A 21,524-nucleotide genomic window follows, 5' to 3' on the forward strand; every position below is an offset into this window, starting at 1 on the left:
GGTAGCGGACTGAACACGACTGAGCCGAATATGCTTCTGGAAAACCAAACACCGAATCGGATCGCAGAAACAAACAGATTTCAGCATTTCTGCTCAAGTTCAGAAGGAACTTCTAAACCTTCAGCGCTCTGAAGAGGGGGGGGGGGGGTGTTCGAGTGTTTACATACTTGTGTTGAAGTTCATTCCTGCTGCCCACCTAATGTCAATGCTGTTGATGTTGGGTGGGCAGACACCTTCAGGACAAAAATGAAAACACGTCTGCAGTGACGCTGCAGACCCAGCTCAACAAAGAGCCTTTAATCCAGTAAACATCAGGGAGGCCTGAATTAAAACATCACGTCAGTGTTTTCTGTACAGGTTTGAATTTAGACCCACTTTATGATGAAAGCTTAAATACAGGCACCATACGGCTGGGTGACCAGTACAGACGCTGCGGGTTTTGGGACGGTCATAGAGAGGAGCAGCTGCATCTTAAGGGGAGTACAGGTGTGTCTTGCAGTTCCCTTGAAGGAAGGTCGTACGATCACATCAGGGGAGGTCATGAAAACGGAATGTACCATTGTCATACGAGTGGCAACTGCATCGTCAAGGACCCGGAAGGCTAGTGGAAGTGTACAGGTGAGGCCGCCGTATGGTGCCTTTAAAGACTCTAGTCATTAGTAAGACACGAGAACTGGCCTCTTACTGACGGCGTGCAAAAGCTGCACACACAGGGCGGGGCAAGTGCCTGTATAGACACCGATAGGACACAAACGACACTGTCCAATTTCCTTATCTCTGACTGTAGTGACCAATTCTTGACCAGATGCCAGAGACACTGAGGCAGTTTAACTATAACGCGCAAAAGTAAACGAAATACTCCTTGTTCTTGAATTTATTCCTGAGCATAAATAAGCAAAATATAACAAACCGGTGAACAGGGGCACTAAATCAAAATTACCTCCCGATCACGTGACAACAATGGTGGATACACCAACAGTTAGGCTGCGTTGAAAAGGAAAGATCTGTACGACACGCCTGCGTCTGACCTACTTCACCTTTATGTTTTGTATACATGTTCGTTACGACACGTCGCCCACAAAAAATAAATAGATACAAATCCAAGTGGACCTTTTCTTCTCTACGGGTTCACTGAGCGGTCTACGACCTTGACATTTCCTGTGGGTCACCTGCGAGCCCCGTGCAGGCTTAACGCCCACAGACAGCCTGTATCCACATGCAAGGGCAGTTGTGACCAAAGCTTTAAAGGCAAACATCTGAACTACTAGGCTTTGTTTCTTTGAACACATTGGATTGAGGTGATTAGAAGCAAGAAGTCAAGAAGGCAGGAAGCAGGATGGGCAGGTATACACCCATCAGGCCCAATAGATTGCCTCTCTGCTTCAGGACCAAGAGCATCCATACAGAAATAAGTTGTTCCTGGTATTTTCTGTTAAACTTTCTAAATTGCAGGTTTTATTTCAGCAAACAGAGTTCCATCCTCCAGATCCATTTCATCCAAGACCCACACTTTGACAGCAGCTGTATCTTTTGCTAATACAGACACATCAATGTTTGGATCAACTAGGGGCTCCCGAACGGCAGGCCGTCTGCTGATAACCTCAGAGAATTGCATGAATGCAAACACACACGCTGGGACTTGTTGAATGTTCAGAGTAACTGTGGTTGTTAGGGCGACGTTGCTCTGAACTGCCCCCATGCAGTGAAGGGAGCAAGACCAAACCTAAGGTTTCTTTCCAAAAACCAGATCATGAGGCAGATCATCTTTTGACATCCTTGACCTCTTTGATTGGCCGTTATGAGGTTCATGATGTGTCGTCCTCCTGGAGGACAAAACCATGTTTTCTTCTGCTCCCAACCGTCATATGACAGCGCTGTGGTGTTGGTGGGGGCATTACTGCAGAATGACATCACCCAAAGGAAAATGCATCCCCAGGCTAAATATCGTACACCACACTGTTATTGGATAAACACAGGCCCCAGTACTTTTCCTGATCGTTCCTGCTGAAGAGCAGAGGGGTGCTGCCAAAAACCCATGTGCCTTAACAGGAAGCACTCAACATTTCATCTTAATGTGCAGCAGTGCTGCACTGAACTCCAGAAAAATAGAATTCTACATTTTGGGAGTTCAGTGCAGCTAAAAAAAAAAGAAAATTCAGGAGAGAATGAGGCGACATCAGCCAAGAGAGCTGTAATCATCTGGAGACACACCCACAGAACCTGCAGAGAACCAAGACGCAGAAGCTCCTTCATTTAGATTCAAGCAGCTTCTGACGAAGGTCTTCAATCCCAAGCCTTCAGCAGTTTGCAGCACAGCTCGGACCGAGAAATAAAACAAACTTACGTAGATTTCATTGTGGTCGAAGCGCTTCTTCAGGTTCTCCAGAAACGAGTCTTCAGACAAGGGTTCCAGGAGGACCATGTCCCCCACCCCAATCATGTTGTCTAGAAGTGACGCCTTCCCCTCCATGTTGGCTGTAGGCGACCCCCTCCTGCATGAAAAAGTGACAGTTGGCTTTTAAAGACGTAGCAAAACAACCAGAGGTCCAAAGGTTTAGAAGACAAAAACAGCACCAAACAACCCATTTCTGTTTCCTTATTTCAATCATCCGACCCTTTGGACATTCCATTTCTTATTAAATATGGTTGTTGGTCATCTTTGATTTGATAAAAACTGGAAAAAAATAGTTTTCCCGTGTGAGAGAATGTCTCAGGAAATTACCCAACTGAAGAATTCTGCCCCCAAGGGTTCCCAATTGTGAACAAAGATGTGCTAAATAAAAGAAAACCATCAGAGTCCCTTGCAGCCAGTGGCTGGGAGAAACCACGTTAAGGGGGGGGGCATTGACAGTGCTGGAGTCTGCAGTTTTCAGAGGCGCCGTCTCCCCTTACGGCAGGAACACCCACCCCCCCCACACACACACACCCCGGCCGCTTTGGGGCTGGGGATTAAACGGGGGGCCGGGTCATGCACAGACCCACGATGCCAGGCTTTGCTGCGCTGACAAACCCAACACAGGCTGTTGTGACAGACTCCACGCCGACGGACGGATGAGGGCTTGCAGTCCCCCTCCTGCCCGCCCACTCGCCCGCCACTCGAGTGGCGCCAGCGTCGCTTTCTGCACCGTCAGGAACAAATGAAACATCCATCGGGCAAAAAGCGAAGAGCAGCAAGTGTGAATATTTTATCAACACTCGATGCACATCAAGCCTTGAAAGCAAAGCCAAAATGATTCTGGCACCAATAATTGATGGAGAAGACTACAAGAGTTCATTAAAGGCTACTTTGTCTCACTGTCAAATCTGTTGGTGCTTAAGAAAAAATAAAAACTCAATCTATAAAAAAGCAAATATATGAAGTTGTCCAACATAAGATTTTAGTCTAATGGCATCAACAGGAAAAATAAAAACTGCTGTTGTTGCTGATTGTTTTTCAGTTTCAGAAAAAACTTGTTTTTAAATTTGAAGGCCATTTCTATGATTTAGAAAAGAAGACTACTTTAACCATTTCACAGTGAAGGCAGGCACTCACACCCGTTTGAGTAAGACATGGCTTCATTGCATCACTTTTTAACATGAGAATAATTATGTTAGGAGTGTTGGGTTCTCCGTCGACTTACTTTACAAGCCTGAAAATGTTTCCACAGCTCAGGTCTTTAAGCTAAATTCACCGTTAGCTGCTACATGAGTCACCAAAACGACCCCAAAGCCGTGTTTTGATTCATTCACGCACCCAGAACATTACTTTAAAACTCTGCTCTCCGAGTGCCTGCCCCTCCCAATCCACAAAAACGGGCGGGCTCTCACATTGTGATGTCACAAAGTGGTTTTGACTGGATCCCTTTAGCGAGCCGCCAGTTTGACCACAAAGGAGAAAGAAGACTTTCTACAAGTGCATTTCTGTGATATTTTTTTAAATCAAAAATGGCTAAAAGAGAGAAATAACTGAACCATTTATCATCAACTGCATCGAACCCTTTAAGAAGACCAACCTTCAACACAAAGAGTCACAGTAACATCAAATCATTTTAAATGTTGAAAGTATTTTTATATTAAAGATCAACTGTGCCACAAACTGAAGTTTCTTAGATTTGGACATTTAGGAAAATAATCTGTAGAAGAATTTGTATTTAGCAGGGGAGCTGCTGAACTCACTGCTGAGACGAAGCAACAGCTGAGAGGGGATTTATTTTTAAAAATTTGAGGACGGGCTCTGGGTTTCATGAATGCGTCTCAGCAATCAAACATCCAGTTCTGTTCGTTTTGAAGATGCTGCCATGTCTGAATGCTTCAGCTCAGAATCTTTTCTAACACAACACCCCCTCTGGAAAAAAAAAAAAACAGATGCTGGAATGTCTCCACCTGGGGAAAATTATGTAAATGTCTTCACTGGGTCCCCCCCCCCAGATAGGTGGATTAAAAAATAAATTAAAAAAAAAAAAACACATGTAGACCCTCCGTGTTCTGATGTTCTGCTAAATTAGAAACAGGTCAGATGTCGAAGGCTTGATTAGCTCAGCTTCCAGGTTAATTGAAAGTTTAACATTTTAATGTTTGTGAAAATGCTTATATTGCAATACTTCTGAAGCAAGAATACACATTTTTCAATTTTAACCATCTTATTTTTATATTTGGGGTTTATATTTTGGGGTTGAACAAGGTAAAAATCTAATTTTACTTATTTTTTAAATATTAAAATGACCCGTCTAGGACTCTGCAGATGATAACCCACTACCCCAGATGGAACGCTGTGGACTCGATCCAAGAACCAAAGTTCCTGCTGAACCGAATCCAGCGAGGAAGAATCCTGATCAAACTCAGCTGGAGATGTTAGAGTTCAAACGGTTTAACAGAATTTTTTACATTTTAGATAGACTTGTACATAAATTCTTGTCAAATTTAATCAGATGGATTCAACTTAGCATGTTTCCTTTTAAAACAAAAACTCTTTTTAATCTTTATTTAAGCCTGATGGACGGCTGAAGCAGCTTTGGTCTCAGTGCCGATGCACCTTGTACTCGAGCGCTTTCAAAGCCCGGAACACGGCGCTGGTGTGCAGCGGATGGTCGTGATTTACACTTAAAAAAAAAAAAAGAAAAATCGGGCACATTCAATGCTGATCCCCATTAAGCGCCCGTGCCAGAAATTATTTTCTGTTTGGAAACATCCTCACTTTAATAAGAGCGATAATTCTGCATAATAGAAAGAGGTCATTAGAAATGGCTTCCCTGATAAAATCCTGCATCTTTCAGCCAAAGCCAGCTGGTGTGAAGTGTGAGCACAGTCCACACTGATCCGACACGGGACAGCCACCGTGCACGTCACAGAAGTCATTTCACAAATCAGACTTCTGATCCATAATTCCCACAGATTGAAGTGCTGTATTTAGAGGAGCCAAGTTGCTCAGTAAATACAATAAAATGGGCAGGAGTGAGATTTCATCATCTAGAGGATGATGGGACGGCTGACCGGTCCTGGGATTTCAGCGCACGTCACTGTAATATCAGGAGACATGCTTTGCTTCATGCCTCCGCTTCTGACCTAGATTTGCCAGCCAGATCAAGCTATGGGCAAACATTAATAAAAGCAGCATTAAATGTGCATACATTATTAACAGGGCTCCGGAGGAGGGCTGAGGGCGTTTGTTTTACCCCGTTCGTCCTCTAGAAAAAGGAGGTCAACAAACCCAGAACAGAAGCCAAAACACAAAAAGTAGATAACGAAGCAGCTGGATCTCATCGGGACGCTTTTATTTCATTAAATGCAGGAGAACAGAGTGATGCGCTCTTCTAGGATTGGTCAATATTTTCACTGGGACCAGAGACAGACCCTTGATGACGCCGGCCGCCGTGCCGCTTTGGGAGGCAGTTGTTTGAAAAATACAGTGGTGGCGCCATGCAAACAAGCGATAATAAAATCCATTACACCGCCTAATACCCTGCACATTTTGCCACAGATCAGCGTGGCCTTGTCACGCGGGAGGAAGAGCCACAACATCAGACCAGCTGCCAGAGATGAAGATTAAAGGCCAACAGAGCAGCAGCATGGGAGGGGGGGGGGGGGGGGGGACAGAGAGAGGAGAAGGTGAAAAGCCTGCTGCCCTGCATCCCAGGAGAGTCCTGCAGGCGTTCCTGCACGCTGCAGACCCGCCTCATCAAAGTCAATAATGGTGGAACTTCAGCACAAACAAACTGCTTACTCTTTACAGAGCGGCTTAAAGTTCAGAGGCGCTGCAGAAACCCGACGAGCTTCCATCCGGACCGGGCTGAGAATATGAGCCAGTGAAAGTCCAACTGAACACAGAGCTGAGCCTCTTCTGGTATGTTTAAAAAAAAATCTATTTTCAAAGCATTCCCAGTGGTCTTTTAATTAGGATTTTGCCGTTTTTAAGCCAAACTCTAAAAAGCAGTGTCAGTTTCTAGGACATAGCTTCTGCAGAGCAGCAGGAATTCATTAGAAGTTCACCTCCAGGTTGTAAACAGCAGCTGTTAGCTTACAGCCCTCCACAATCCAAAGTTGACTAACAGTTTTGAGCCAGTTGTTAGCCCAGACGAGGAAAACAAGGACACACATGGATCTATTTACAAGTGGATGCATCAGAATGGAGCAGAGCAGAGAGTTTGTGGCCCACAGATATAGTTTGTGCCAAAACTACAAGCTTTTTCAAACTGCATTTTCTCATCTGCTCCGGATTCACCACCATTCAAATACAGAAATACAGACAAATGCAGTTTTAATCTAAACTGTTTTTGCATACATCATGAGAAAAATGCTTCAACATGTTCAAAACACTATTTTACTTTTAAATCTTTCATAGTTTCTTGGTCCTCATGTCTTTTTTTTTTAAGTGATCTATCATCTGCAGAGCTCAGTCATTTTCTCTCAGACTGAAAACAAGTGTCTGAACTTTAAATTGAGGGTGGAATCAGGATCCAGATAACATCCCATAAAACTATACTCCAGGAGTTGACAAACAGCTGGTTTTGAAGACAAAGTACACGCAGACGTTGCTCTTACACAACTTCATTTTACCAAACTAAAAGCAGTAACGGACAGTTTGTTTTTTTTAAACCCTCCACCTCTGTGGCATGTTCTGTAGAACAGTGGAGTAATGTGCTGCAGACCTGAAGAGGAGCCTCTCACACAGTTTGTCTGTATCCGTTCAAAAAAGGGATCTGAAGTGAATGCAGAAAACAGCTGGAGAGAGCAGAGAAAGAAGCCAAAGAACGACAGTATTATTTCTGCGGGGAGCCAAAGGAAGTGAAGTTCAGGCGCCTAAATGAACGGACGGAAAATTAAATTTAAAAAAAGCCGTTATGGCTGCTATGGGATGACAGGGTGCATGCTGGGAGGGGGCACGTGCATCTCCCCACTCCACCTCTTACTGTTGACCCAGGCCCAACACTGGACACACGCCTCACTACACAGCAGACAAGTGCAAATCCCATTCATCACCATGGCACCGCACCAGACCGCCACATGTCACCCCGCAGAAGAGCTCCTTGGGGGGGTGGTGGGGGGGTTCTTCCCCATGTTCCCAGAAGAGCTCCAAAGGTTAGCTCCTCTACAACTGGGGACTTGCGTCATTCATTGTTTGATCAGTGGGGGTAATAAAGTTCCCATCTGCCTCTCCAGCTGAGAAACTGGCCTACAGAGGAGACGCATATTTGTGGAAAACCACAAACTTTGCTTTAAAAAAAAAAAAAAAAAAAAGTCTCCAACCATGTGGGGGCTTCAGCTCAGCCTGCACGAGTCAGATTTCCCATGCGTGGATTCATGCTCTCCAAAAGTTGCTTTTTTTTTATTAAAACAATAAAAATCAACTCCATTTCTTCACATAAAGCTGCTTTTGTTCAGAGAATCCCACATGAGAATTGAGCAGAAATAGAGAGGAGAGAATGGTGGTATTCATGCTGAGGAGCTCTGATTTATTCACTTCAGGAGCTCCAAAAACCAGGAGGGTTGAGGTGAAGACAACTCAAGTCAGAAATGATGCACAGAAGAAGAAAAATCAAAACTTTTTACATTTCCGTTTGTGATTCAACTTCTCTGTCCGTTTTTAAAGGTTTCCTGACAGCAGGGCGCGTTCACAGACGCGCGCAGATGTTGGTAATTACGCGTGCCCGTTGTTCGGGAGTTTTGGAGAACAGTTCTCTTTACCCTCACAAAGAACACGAGAGAACAGAGTCCCATCTGAGCTGCAGACAGGGTCGAGAGCTGCAGACTTTCACACAAAGGAAAACTTCTGAGCTCACCTCTTTATCTCTGCTGGAGTTCCTCTGCTTCTAAATCCACTCTGCGCGCTGGAGGTTCGAGCCCCAGGTGGCTGTCCACTTCTGCAGGACCCTTCCCGGCTGCCTGGCGCTGGATGTGGCTCAGTGAATGGAGCTCCGGATGGATCTGGGAGCTCGGGCTCTGCCGGGCGTAGGGAGTGGCTGGAGCGGCGTTTCTGGGCGAGTCCCGAGCCTCTTATTAATCACCTCCAGGGGCGAGGGGGCGGGGGGTGCTGCCTTCACGCGCTGTTGGACAAAAAAATTAAGTTTTTCACGCACGTTTTGCGTGAAAAGTTATCATTATTTGCAATTATTCGTTTCATTTACTGTATTTGGTAGTTCACTTTAAAACCTGACTTTACTTAAAAAAACATGAAAATACAAATTTTTAACGTCATTCGGACTTAAATGACCTTAGAGTAGCAGTTTTGCCATCATAACTATCATTTTCAGTGTTGTTGATGTTTTTGTTCCTATAATGACATATCTGGTATTAAAGAAGACTATTAAATGTCAATTTTAAGACTTTGCACTTAAGTTTTCCCAAAAAAAAAAACAGTGATTAACTGTAAATCAATGATTAATTGATATTATTAATATTATTAAAATAGTTGTTTTTCTTTTTTAAATACAGGTGTTTTAGGAATGCACCATAAGTCAGTTAATCTGGAAGGATATTCATACAAATTTAATCATGAAATTATTAAAATTGAGAATGTAATTTGACTATTTTCACAAATGTCTATTAACTTAAAGCTTTTTGAAAATATTTTAAACAGATTCAAATTTTAAAAGAGAACATCATAGTTTTGTGTTTGCAGTGAAAAGCTTAGCAACTCTTAATCGATTTTAGTCTACTACAAGTATTTATTGTATTACTTTTTATATGCCATCTAAATATTATAACTTTTAAATGTTCTAATTAAGTCTGAAAGGAATTCATTTAGTATACATCCTGCACTACATGTACATGGTCTGAAGTATAATTGCTACACTTATACTCAAATGAACTTAGTAAAATAAATTTCAAGTGGTGTATTTTTAGGAAGCATAGTTGTTTTTATAGTAAAACGTCCAGTCTGGGAAGCAGCTGCAGACTGAGATTTAGGGGGAGAAAAAAAAGGCCCACGGCAAAGAAGCATAAGGGCCTCGCGTGTTTTTCCAGAGAAACCACTATCATGTGATATGAGGACTCTATATGATCTCAACATGTGCTCAGAAAAGTTTCCAGGTTGACAGTGGAATTTACGTGGCGCTCTTTAACGCAACATGACAGTTTCGCGTTTGTCCTGACGAGCGTCCGACTGCAGAACAACACCCCCCTCCTGTGTTTTAACTCCAGACAGCACCAAATTCTGACTGCCTTTCAATGGCACGCGCGCTCACGCACGCGCGCGCACGTGTAGCAATAAAGTGAGACATTTGACAAAAATCTATTAAAAATATTTATTTATATATATTTTTAAAGAAAATATTTAGTTGTAATCAGACATAAAAACTATGCAAATATTCAGCGATTATCCTTTTCTTTTCTTTTTGCAATGTATTTGAAGTGGTATTGTGCGCATGCGCGTTGACGATTCCCCCAACCCATTTCTGCCTGGCCACAGACCCACTGTACTTTTTTTCTCCGGCTGTTTTTGACCTACAAAGAGGATTTCTGTGAGTGTTGTTTTGTGTTTTTTGGGGTTTTGACATCGAGGGCCGCCTACATGTTTGCGCGGATTGTCGTTTGGCTCCAGGAAAGCCAGGCTTCTGAAAAACGGGACGGGAGTTCCGCTTCGCGTTAGCCGCTAGCTTTAGCCGCTAGCTTTAGCCGCTATAGCCCCTAGCTTTAGCCGTGTTCTCTTCTGAGGTCATTTTGATTCCTGCCGTTTTCGCGGTGTTGACATTAATCTGGTTGATAAGTCGATCTTTTTTCGGTGGAATCTAAAGGTTCCCGCGCTTTTGTTGGTGTCGGTATCCTCACTTTGTTACGTGTAACTAAAAATGGGACAGAACGACTCAGGCTGAAAAGAACTCCCGGGAATATATGACAGGCCGACGTTTCTCCATAACTGACTCCTGCCTGTTGCTACAGTTGTAAATAAAAACCCAAATACCCTTAAAAAAAAAAAAAACTGACTACATGGATTTTTAGTAATGTCTGCTGTTGGCTTCTTTATGTTGAAAGAGATGGTACATGTAGTTTTAGCCTCCATATTAATTCAGACTTAATGCTTGTCTTGTAGATTTCTGTCCGTTTCTGTGACTATAACTGCTTAATTTCCCTCATAACACAACAATCACACACATCCTGTGATGCTGACACCATAAGTGACTTGCTGAGCAGTAGTCCAAGTGGTTCCTGGACTGGAAGAGGTTTTAAAAGCAGAGGGTTTTTAATTTTTGCTGTCATTCACACAGGTTGATCTTTCAAGTCTGATCCATTGATCTACTGTTTCTGAATTGTCTTAGTTATTTCTTTTTAAATTATGGAAGGAGATCTTTCCCTTAGTGTCCTTGTTTATTGGTTGAACTCTACAACCCATTGTTTTCCCTTTTTTCCATCTTCTCTTTCTTTATTATAGTATCTTCCGCCATTTTTTGCTGCTTAATTCCTACAATTTTTCAGCTGTTTTAACCATTTAACTATTCAAATGTTCAGCTTTTTCCAGCTATGACTTTTGGTCCTTTTGGTCCTTCAAACCCTTGAACCTTTCCAGATATTCCAGGATTTTTGCCTCCATTGAAATACATGGGGAATCCTTGGTGCAGAAGCTCGCTGGTTCGATACCCGGCGCTGGCATTTTTCACAAAAACTTTTTTGTTATTGTGCTGTTTTCACTTTATTTATGGTCAACTTTGATCATTTCTTTCTTTATTTTTTTTGCCAGTTATTACCCTTTAAGTTTCATCTTCGTTCAGCAAAATAGCAATCAACAAATATCTGTACTTTTTGTGCAGCAAACAGGCCAATAAGAAAGGTCCGTGTCAGAAACACATTCTCCACTGATTTGGCTTTTGTCAAAGCAAAAAGTCTGTGTCAAGAAAGAAAAGGATTTAGCTGCTGCTGCAGCCCTGTCTACATTGTGTCATTGGTTATCCACGACAACGTGAAGATGAAGTGGTTGGAGACAGATGTGATGCTTCTTCTCATCCTGACTTGTTTCCGCTGTTGCAGAGTGTCTTTTATGAGTAATCAAAAGCAGCAGAAGCCTACGCTCACAGGCCAGCGCTTCAAAACTAGAAAAAGAGGTGAGGAACTTCAGAAGGCCTCCAAAGAACCACGTACGGAGTGACGGTCAGGCTCTCCTGGCTAGTTCTGTGAAAAACACATGAATTGAAAGTGAATTAGTTGCTTTATTCACCATCTAAATGTGTTTGAAAGATTGGTTTGGAAAGATGACAGATATTAGTCACAGGTAATGAAAGTACCTGCTATCTAGAAGTTCATGGATCGCTTGGCAGAATTTGAGAAAATGTGTCTTCATTCCACAGATGAAAAGGAGAGGTTTGACCCTTCCCAGTTTCAGGAAAGCATTGTACAAGGCCTAAACCAAAGTGGCACAGATTTGGACGCCGTCGGAAAGTTCCTTGATGCCTCCGGTGCCAAGCTCGACTACCGGCGATATGCGGAGACGCTCTTTGACATCCTGGTGGCTGGAGGAATGCTGGGTAAGTGGCTGTACAGAGAGAAAGTCCTCCAAAACGCAGCGTCTTTCTCTGATGAGTGGTGCGGGGGCACGTCCCATCAGGCCTGAACTGGTCTGGGAAACAATTCAAAATACTCAAATATTAGGAAAGATGACAGAAAGCTTCAAAACTGTACTTAGTTGATGTTTTAGGCAAAAAGTCTTCACTGAAAGCATCAGAGAGTGGATCTGCAGTTTGCTGCATTTCTTCTCTCACTGCACATTTGTGCTGCAATGCAGACGGTTTGGGGCAAACGGGTCTTTTTAAAAACGTCCAGTGACCTTTGAGAACAGAACAAATGCATGAAAGGAGCACAAAAACTTTGTGGTCCCAACAGAGGTCAGCTTCTGTATTTAACACTGATCAGGAGGATTTCAGTATAAAAAGGGAGGTCTGCCCTCACCAATAAGTGAAGCTTTTTTACTTTTGGACACAATCTATTTCTTTTAACTAATTTCTGTAAATAAACTCTTTATCTAATTCTTATTCACTCAGCTTTTATATGTGTTGTACAGCGGGGAAAATAAGTATTGAACATGTCAACATTTATCTCAAAAAACATATTTCTAATCGAGTTATTGACATGAAATTTTCACCAGATGTTGGCATCAACCCAAGTAATGCACACATAGAAAGAAATCCAAACATTTATGTCCATAAATGAAGTTATGTGTAATAAAGGGAAATGGCCCAGGGAATAAGTATTGAACATGCTTACTGAAATTTATTTAATACTTAGTGCAAAAACCTTTGTTGGTGATTACAGCCTCAAGACGCCTCCTGTATGGAGAAACCAGTGGAATACATTGCTCAGGTGTGATTTTGGCCCATTCATCCACACAAACTGCCTTCAAATCTTCAAGGTTCAGGGGGTCTCTTCTGTGAACCTGGATCTTCAGTTCTTTCCAAAGATTTTCAATTGGATTCAAGACTGGGCCATTCTAGCAGCTTTATTTTCTTTTTCTTCAACCAGTTGAGTGTTACCTTGGCTGTGTGCTTGGGATCGTTGTCTTGCTGAAAGATCCACCCTCTTTTCATCTTCAGCAGCCTGGCAGATGACAGCAGATTCTGATCAAGAATGTCTCCATACTTTTCTCCAGTCATTATTCCTTCAATGATATGAAGTCTACCAGTACCACATGCTGAAAAACAGCCCCACGCCATGATGCTCCCACCTCCAAACTTGACTGTTGGTATGGTGTTTTGGGGGTGATGTGCGGTGCCATTTTTCCTCCAAACATGTGTCTTATGACATCCGAAGAGTTCAATTTTGGTCTCATCTGACCATAGTATCTTCTCCCAGAATGTCATGGGGTCGCAAACTCCAAACGAGCTTCAACATGCTTCTTTTTCAAAAATGGAGTCTTGCGTGGTGTGCGTGCATGGAGGCCATGGCGGTCGAGTGCATTACTTATTGTTTTCTTTGAAACAACGGTACCTGCTGATTCCAGGTCTTTCTGAAGCTCTCCACAAGTGGTCCTGGGCTGTTGGAGAACCCTTCTGATGATTGTTCTGACTCCTCTGTCTGAAATCTTGCGAGGAGCACCTGGCCGTGGCAGGTTTATGGTAATGCCGTGTTCTTTCCACTTCCGGATGATGGCCCCAATGGTACTCACTGGAACTTTCAGAAGTTTAGAAATGCACCTGTAACCAATGCCTTCAGTGTGTTTTGCAACAATAATGTTGCGTAGGTCTTTGGACAGCTCTTTGCTTTTACCCATCATGCAATGCTTCTGGTCTAACACCTTGCTGGTGAGAAACCTTTTTAAAAGGCATCAATCAGGACTATACCAGCTGATATTACTTTGCACTAATAGGGGGCAGGTTAACCTTCTGCATACTGACAAACTCCAGCTGCTTTCTTGGCTTGCCAGACCTTTTTACCCCTCCTTTTCTTCATGTGTTCAATACTTATTCCCTGTGCCATTTCACTTTATTACACTTAACTTCATTTATGGACATAAATGTTTGGATTTCTTTCTATGTGTGCATTACTTGGGTTGATGCCGACATCTGGTGAAAATTGAATGTCAATAGCTCGATTAGAAATGTGTTTTTTGAGAGAAATGTTGACGTGTTCAATACTTATTTTCCCCGCTGAATATGGTTGCTTTACATTTGTGTGAGTTGAGATTAAGCAAGTATAGAATAGAAGAATAGAATAGACTTTATTGTCATCGTGACATGTTATTAGCTCAACCAAATTCCAGAGAGTTTCTCATATTCATAGAAAAGTAAACATCACAACACAATATTACAGGCCAGTTTAACACAGCACATAATAGACTTCATCATACTAGTCCACTTATTGCACATGTGCAGCTTCAGCAGCCCGTTTGTGTCAAATAAGCCTCTGTACTGGCAAAATGAAAAAAATAAAGCTGTGAAACGCTACTTTAAAGCAAAATGGAGTTTCATGGAAAAGACAAAGACTCTCCTGCACGCTGGTGCAGTGCTTAGCGCTCTTGCTTCACAGCAAAATTCCCCCTAGTTCAAGTCCCGGGTGGGGGACCTGAAACAGAACATCAGTGGGGAAGCTTTCTGTGTGGAGTTTGCATGTTCTCCCCAAGCACTGCGGCTTCCTCCCACCGTCCAAAAACATGCTTCAATTGGTTACACTAGACCACATGTGTCAAACTCAAGGCCCGGGGGCCAAATGCGGCCCTCCATGTCATTTTCTGTGGCCCGCGAGAACATAAAAGTTTTTAATTTCTTCAAATAAAATATAAAAATTGGTGTGTATTTACTCATATCTAGGGGGAATCTGACTTGAAATATCCGATTGGGCAACTATAAATTAGGACTTAAACACTGTCCATATAACCTAACCTGACAGAATCAAATGTAAAAGGATTTATGCTAGAGTAACACGCAAACATATGTTTTCTATGCAACTGGAATTGTCACTTTAAAAGGTTATAGTAAATAAATAATGAGTTATTAAACATTAAGGAGTAGTTACATTTATTTTTCATTACATTTAGTTACATGTATAAGTTACATCTGGCCCTTTGAGGACAGCCGCTATGCTGATGTGGCCCTCGGTGAAAATGACCCCCCTGCTCTAGACATTCCATAGGTGTGAATGTGCGTGTGCATGGGTGTGTGACTGTGGCCCTGCGACAGACCACAGACTGTCCAGGATGTCCGGGATAGACTCCGGCAGCCCCGTGACCCCGAAAGGCACAAAACGGGTTTAGAAGATGGATGGATGAATAATAATAAAAAGAGGCATTTGTTAGAAATATTGTTTTTTACTTTCTAACTAAATGACACTCAGACTCTATGAAACATTCTGTGTCCGCCTCATAGAATTCTCCTATTGACAAGTTGAGCCACATCATTTACTCTATTGGAAGAATAAATCAAAACATGTTTGTGTTTTTAGCCCCGGGAGGAACTCTGGCAGAAGACATGACCCCCACCGAGTTCTGCCTCTTCAAAGCACAAGAGGACATAGAGACCATGCAGGCGTACGCACAGGTAGCTGCAGCTCTTCTGAGTGTTGTGTGACAGAGGGCTCCGTCTAAAAGCTCTGCTGCCACTCCTCATGAGCCCCCACGTATGTGTAGTTTAGACTCGCCTGTGGACTCAAACAGAAACCTTATTTCTCATTCTCAAGCAGAGTTTGTTAAACGTTTGGTCGCATCAGGATTTTGTGCTTTTGCTCTGCGCTGTGAGCGACACGGCAAAACCAACCTGAAGATCTCCTCGTTCTGTCAACTCAAAAGCTGCTCCTCCTCTCACCCGGCTCTCCTTCTGCAGGTAGAGCCAGTCTTTGATTCAAACCTGAGACGTTCTCACAGTTAAGACCAGGATGAACGTCTGCACTGGAGTTTCATGCTGAGCTGCTCCTCTGTGCACTGAAGGAGTTTTCTGTCTCTTCAGCATTTCTCCTCCATTCCCCAAATATGTGAAACGTTTGAGTTGAAACCAGTTCAACATCTTTTGCACCTTTTGGGAATGTGCGTCCGAGATACCCGACAGAACACAGTCTCGCCTCACAAAAACCGTTTGTTCTTGTGATTTTATCGGGTAAGCTTTAGTTTCTGAGTGGAATGGATAAAAAAACGATGGGAGAGACGCTGCAGACGTTCTGAGAACAAGTGGAGCTGCAAAGAAAATATTCATCGATTCACTGAGAACACAGACGGTTCATGAAGGAGCGGATCTTATCTCCACCAAACCGGAGAGCGTGAGTCTCTAAAATCCTAACCAGAATGCTTTGCGTTTGTAGGTCTTTAACAAGCTCATCAGGCGTTACAAATACTTGGAGAAGGGATTCGAGGACGAGGTCAAAAAGGTGAGATTCATGTCGCCCGAGAGCAGGAAGGTGTGATGGAGTGCGAGGAGCTGAAGCTGTGTTGATGTGTTTGGCAGCTGCTGCTGTTTCTGAAGGGCTTCTCCGAGTCCGAATGTAACAAGCTGGCCATGCTGACGGGAATCCTGCTGGCCAACGGCACCATCTCCGCATCCATCCTCAGCAGCCTCTTCAACGAGAACCTGGTTAAAGAAGGTGGGCTGTTGGTGTGGGAATGCTGTGGATTTCAGCGAGAAAACACTAAAGCGCAGCGCGTGACGGGCGCACAGATGAAGCTGTCGCAAAAGATCTCTTCATCCGTGGAAGTTTCACTAAGTAGAAATGAAGCGTTTCTGCTGTAACGGCATGTTGGCTCGATGATGTCATCACTGCAAAAGATGACAAAGAAAACTTTCTTGATATTCTCTAGTAAGAAAACAAATATTCGTTAGAGGTTTAGCAAAAAAGAAGCTAAGCTCAAAATAATTAGAGGCCATGCAAGGCTACTATTCACTGGATTCAAACACCGGCTTCCGGCTGTCTTAACCTCTAGGCCAGCGGGGCGTGCTGGGCTAGAGACTCGCTTTTAGCTGCTGTTTCAAATATATCAGCATTTTGGACACATATTTTTGAACGCTTTAGAATTCTGATTTTTATACACATTTTACTAGAGAAAACTAAAAACTTCAGTTTTTAATTACATGTGTTTGATTGCTACCACTGTGCATTTTTCCCGGTGATTGATGATGCCCTTTGGTTCTGTTGGAGCCAACATGCAGGTCTGGACTGTAGTGAAGCTGAAGGCGGCGTCATGAGCCCTAAAACGGGTGGCGTGCGTTTGATTCTTCCAGCTGATGGAACATAATTCTGTCCCCGTTAACGGCGGCGGTGAGACTTGAGAGCATGAAGTAAAGTGACCAACGCTGCCGTGAAAAGGTCACCCTGCTTTAAGACCAAGGAAATGAAATGAGTGGGAGATATTTTTCAGCTGTTGCCCTAGCAACGGCTGAGAACGGCTGTTTCATCTTCAACCTCAGGTGTCTCACTAAAGAGGCTCCTTTACAATCTTGTTTTGTTTTCGTCAAAATCCATCTCATTTAGGACCAATTTCCCAAGATGATTCTTATTTTTACTAGTTGATTACTTGAAATTAGCAAATAAATATTCTACAGTAATGACAATGATGCCCGAACAAAGATATATCTGCAACGACCGTCTCATTCCAGCTCAGCCAAATAATAGAAACGATGACGTTCAGGTAAAGAAGTCGTCGTCCTCTCAGCTGTGTGTGACTAAGCTGCCATCATGCGGCGTCAGCCGTAGTCTGAATGAAGGCTTCATTTGTGAGACTAATGCTTGCTCAGATAATGAAGAGCTGGTAAACCGATGATGTGGGTGCAGTGGAAAACGGTTACCTGAAAGGCTGCAGCTGATGGCTCGGTGATCCATCGTCGCCCATTAATAACGATTCCGCCTTAAAACGCTGTGATACATTGCAGTGAGCCCCCATCTGCTTCCCATTTTTCTGCCGTTATTGGAGGACGGTCCAGAGAAACTGGGCTTAGTTTTGGTTCCAGATGCAGCTCCGGTGAATCTCCCCGCTGCTCTCTCGTGTTTACGGATGCTCTTCTCAGCAGCTCACTCCCGTTTCCCGCCTCTCCTCAGGTGTGTCGGCAAGCTTTGCCGTAAAACTCTTCAAATCCTGGCTCTCTGAGAGGGACTTCAACTCCGTGGCTGCCAGTCTCCGAAAGGTCGGCATGGACAACAGGCTACTGGTGCGACCGTCATCTCGTCACCAAATCCTTCTCTGCCGTTTCTAGCAGCAGAACTTCTCAGCGAGGTTTGTCTCCACCTTTTTAGGAACTTTTTCCTGCCAACAAGCGCAGCTGCGAACACTTCTCCAAGTACTTTAATGACGCCGGGCTCCAGGAGCTGTCAGGCTTCGTCAAAAACCAGCAGTCCATAGGAACTCGCAAGGAGCTGCAGAAGGAGATCGAGGATCAGATGTCCCGCGGAGACCCGCTCAAGGACGTAAGTCCCACCAGCTTCGTTTGAGCTGCAGCACCGCAGACTTCTCTCCTCTTGACCTTCACATGTTCCTCAGGTGGGGTTGAAGGATAGATGTAGTGAAAATCCTCCCATCCCCTGTTGAAATTCTCTCTGTGGTCTGGAGAGACCTCTGATGGTTGTTTCATCACGAGGTTGGCTCATTATTTCTCCTTCAGTCAGCGTCTCCACCCTCCTGCACAGATCCAGCTTCAGTGTGAGCGAGTCAGCTGATCAGACCCCCCAGCACAGGTTCCAACAGGCTTTTATGGAAGAGCTGATCTGTGTGGTTAAAACAGCTGAAGAAGGTCATCAGCAGCAGGATCCGTCACAACGGAACAACCGTTCAGGCTGCAGGAAGATCAGCTTCAGCTGAAACTGTTTATCAATGACCTCAGACCAATATGCTGAATGTTAAAACCAACGACAGACACAAACAGAACCGCCGGAGAAGCTCTTTTCTCATCGGTTGGTGTTTGTAAGTAGAAGTCTGAGTGAATTTCTCTGTTCTCCTACTGGGTTAGTAACTAAGTACGTCTTCACAGTTGTGTTTATGCATTGGAAGATGAACTAAAACCCTTTGGTCCTGTTGGGTCTCTTCAAATGGTTTTAAACTCAAATTAGTTCAAAATTCTCACAATAAAGTTCACCGTCTGACATGTTCATTTATCTATGATTCAATAACAAGTTGAATTCCTTCAGAACCCACATTTACGTCGTTTAAAGAGTCAATTATTGCGCGACAAACATTCTCAAAATGAAGCGTCAATGAGAGCAACGCAAGCCAGAGCGTGTACGGTGTCATGCAACAAAGAATAACCGGGAAAAAAACGGACAAACTACGATAACAGAAAGGTTTGAGGGAAAGGAATACAGCTAGAAAGATAATCCACAAATATAAAAATGTAAAACAAATAAAGCTCTCGAAGGATGCGTTGGCTGCACTAGCGTAGCGTTCGCTTCAGTGAGCCGTCGATGCCGATGAATCCATATTCCGTCTCAAGACTGCGATGGAAAGACTTACTGAAACTTAGGAGAATGAAGTTCTCTGTCTGTTCTGGTTCTCCTGTAAGCGGACTGCAGGGAAAAGACATGTGGGAGGCGGGGCCTCTCATGGATTAACCTCCTCTTGTCTGTCTGGATGAAAGGTGATGCTCAGCACGAGTCGGAAGTGATTTGTCCTCATTCTCCAAACCGTCTTCCAGATCATCGCTTACACCCGGGAGGAGATCAAGAAGAACAACATCTCTGAGCAGACCATGATCGGCCTCATCTGGGCCAGCGTGATGAGCTCCGTGGAGTGGAACAAGAAGGAGGAGCTTGTCACGGAGCAAGCCATCAAGCACTTGAAGGTGAAGTTACATGGTTCAGGTGAATTTACCCGCTGGAAGGTCAAAGTGCAAAGGGGTTGGAAGGCCGCGAATGTTGCTTCCTGTGTTTCGACCCAGAACTTGACTTTTCCCGTTTCCTTTCTCAGCAATACAGCCCTCTTCTGAAGGCGTTTACATCCCAGGGCCTCTCTGAACTCACTCTCCTGCTGAAGATCCAAGAATACTGTTATGACAACATCCACTTCATGAAGGCCTTCCAGAAAATAGTTGTTCTGCTGTATAAAGGTCAGTTAATTATGCCCACAAGGCTCCGCTTGTCTGTACTCTTCTCTGACGGTGAAGTGTTTGGAAGTGCCAGATGGCAGCAGATGATGGCCTGAAATTCTGTTCTTGACTGACGCTGCAGAAGTTTGTTTTTCCGGCCTCCGTGAGGCATCTGCGCTCGGCTTTAAATAGATTTTCTTTCCTGCGTTCTGTGCTTCTTTTATAAAGCGGATGTTTTGAGCGAGGAACCGATTCTGAAGTGGTACAACGAAGCCCATTTAGCCAAAGGAAAGAGCGTTTTCCTGGACCAGATGAAAGCGTTTGTGGAGTGGCTGAAGAACGCAGAGGAAGGTGGGTGCTGCCTTCTTTCTTTAGGCTCCGCTATCCTCGTTGAGAACACGAGTGTTTGAAAACGCCGCCGACTAATGTTTCCCTTCCAGAATCAGAGTCTGAGGAAGAGGAGGACGCAGACTGAGGCCTCGATGCATATTTTCAAGTGGAGGAAACGGAGGAAGCCGTTTGTGTTTGAAGTTTATCCACTCCGTCTGTTCTCTACCTCTGCACATTTGTTCAGCCGTCACTGAACTCTTTGGACTGCTCTCTAATTGAATCGCCACTTTCAAGCCTCTTCCTCAAGCAGCCATGTCGATGCCACCGTTAGAGAAGTCGATTGAAACATCTGTAATGCTCCAGAAGAGCTTTTTTTTTCTCCTAGAAACATGGTTTCCCTTTAAGAGATGCTGGTTTGACAGCAGATTTCGGTTCCTGGTTTTAGGCCTGGTGCTCCTTTTTGCCCGTTTTTTTGTGTGTGGCCATGATTTACTGGTTTTCCAGTCCTATTGCATCTCCACCGGTTCTGTGACAGTCAAGTTTCCTGCCAAGTCTGCCTGGGCCGTCGTTGGTGGAGCTGTGCCATTTTAAGCAGCCATGCTGACGGTGGTCAACGAGGCCACAAAGAAACGTTTTTATCTCTCAATCTTACTGGCTTTGTAAGGTTTTTCTCCTTTGGACACATTTTGAAATAAACGACAGGTAAATACTTCTCATACTCCTTCTTTCATTTATCATAGACAAAATGTTATCGTTTTAAAATGTAGTTAGCTCATTTTTTAAGTTGAAAAAACCCGACGATAAACTACTTCAGTTTCAAAATCTGTATTCTACTTTAAGATTCCAAAGTCATTTCAACCACATTTAGCCGAGAACTCCTGCAATATGGTGAGAATCCGAGAGCAACGTGTTCTCGACACGTCCTTTCACAGCAAACAGCCGTTTTGACCTGAAATATGATCAAAGTTTCAACACATGTCCTAATGACGCATTTCAATCAGAAGAGATATTATGATGAGATGAAAGATTTTTCCATGTTTCAGAAAAATGTGCACACATTAAGTCCATAAACTTTAGTGGTTAGGTTCTGGGTCGAGGACATGCTGGTGGAAAGAACCTGGACCCCCAGAACCAGACCATGACAAACGCATCACAGAGACGGCAATCCAAGACTTTAAAGACCAAAGTGGGCTTGTGATTGGCTGAAAAGAAAGGTGGGCTATTTAGCAAATGGTTCAACGTGAAGCCGTGTAGAGATGCAACAACCAGCGTACCTGGAAAGGAGCTTGATCTTCCTTATTAAAG

General features: G+C 43.7%; 2 protein-coding genes across 12 annotated transcripts in view; one reads left to right on the plus strand and one right to left on the minus strand.

The window, feature by feature from the left end:
• The window catches only part of myo1b (myosin IB), a 48,914-nt gene extending 40,464 nt beyond the window's left edge, over nucleotides 1–8,450 (minus strand). For 5 of the 9 annotated variants that reach the window (XM_023950925.1, XM_023950922.1, XM_023950923.1 and 2 more), the window contains exons 1-2: nucleotides 8,256–8,450; nucleotides 2,345–2,492 (exon numbers count right to left, since the gene is read on the minus strand). In XM_023950925.1, the coding sequence (XP_023806693.1) occupies nucleotides 2,345–2,470 (126 nt within the window). In that variant the 5' untranslated portion in view covers nucleotides 2,471–2,492; nucleotides 8,256–8,450. The remainder of the gene's footprint in view (nucleotides 1–2,344; nucleotides 2,493–8,255) is intronic. The other 4 variants (XM_023950929.1, XM_023950927.1, XM_023950928.1 and 1 more) reach the window with 1 other exon arrangement.
• Nucleotides 8,451–9,821: 1,371 nt separating this feature from the next.
• LOC101175694 (basic leucine zipper and W2 domain-containing protein 1-A) lies at nucleotides 9,822–20,935 on the plus strand. 3 transcript variants are annotated; one of them, XM_011489997.2, is made up of 12 exons: nucleotides 9,822–9,935; nucleotides 11,437–11,510; nucleotides 11,754–11,930; nucleotides 15,337–15,431; nucleotides 16,186–16,251; nucleotides 16,329–16,464; nucleotides 17,914–18,023; nucleotides 18,109–18,279; nucleotides 19,500–19,646; nucleotides 19,772–19,910; nucleotides 20,118–20,240; nucleotides 20,330–20,935. In XM_011489997.2, exons 2-12 carry the CDS (start codon nucleotides 11,447–11,449, stop codon nucleotides 20,362–20,364), a joined length of 1,263 nt encoding a protein of 420 aa, XP_011488299.1. In that variant the 5' UTR covers nucleotides 9,822–9,935; nucleotides 11,437–11,446; the 3' UTR covers nucleotides 20,365–20,935. The 3 variants fall into 3 exon arrangements, with proteins under 3 accessions (XP_011488299.1, XP_020568611.1, XP_011488301.1); XM_011489999.3 differs by lacking the exons at nucleotides 9,822–9,935; nucleotides 11,437–11,510 and adding an exon at nucleotides 11,537–11,677; XM_020712952.2 differs by lacking the exons at nucleotides 20,118–20,240; nucleotides 20,330–20,935 and having other exon boundaries at nucleotides 19,500–19,665; nucleotides 19,772–19,843.
• The last annotated feature ends 589 nt before the right edge of the window (nucleotides 20,936–21,524 follow it).

Source organism: Oryzias latipes, chromosome 21 (genome assembly GCF_002234675.1).
Source record: "Oryzias latipes chromosome 21, ASM223467v1".
In the NCBI taxonomy this organism is placed as follows: Eukaryota; Metazoa; Chordata; class Actinopteri; order Beloniformes; family Adrianichthyidae; genus Oryzias; species Oryzias latipes.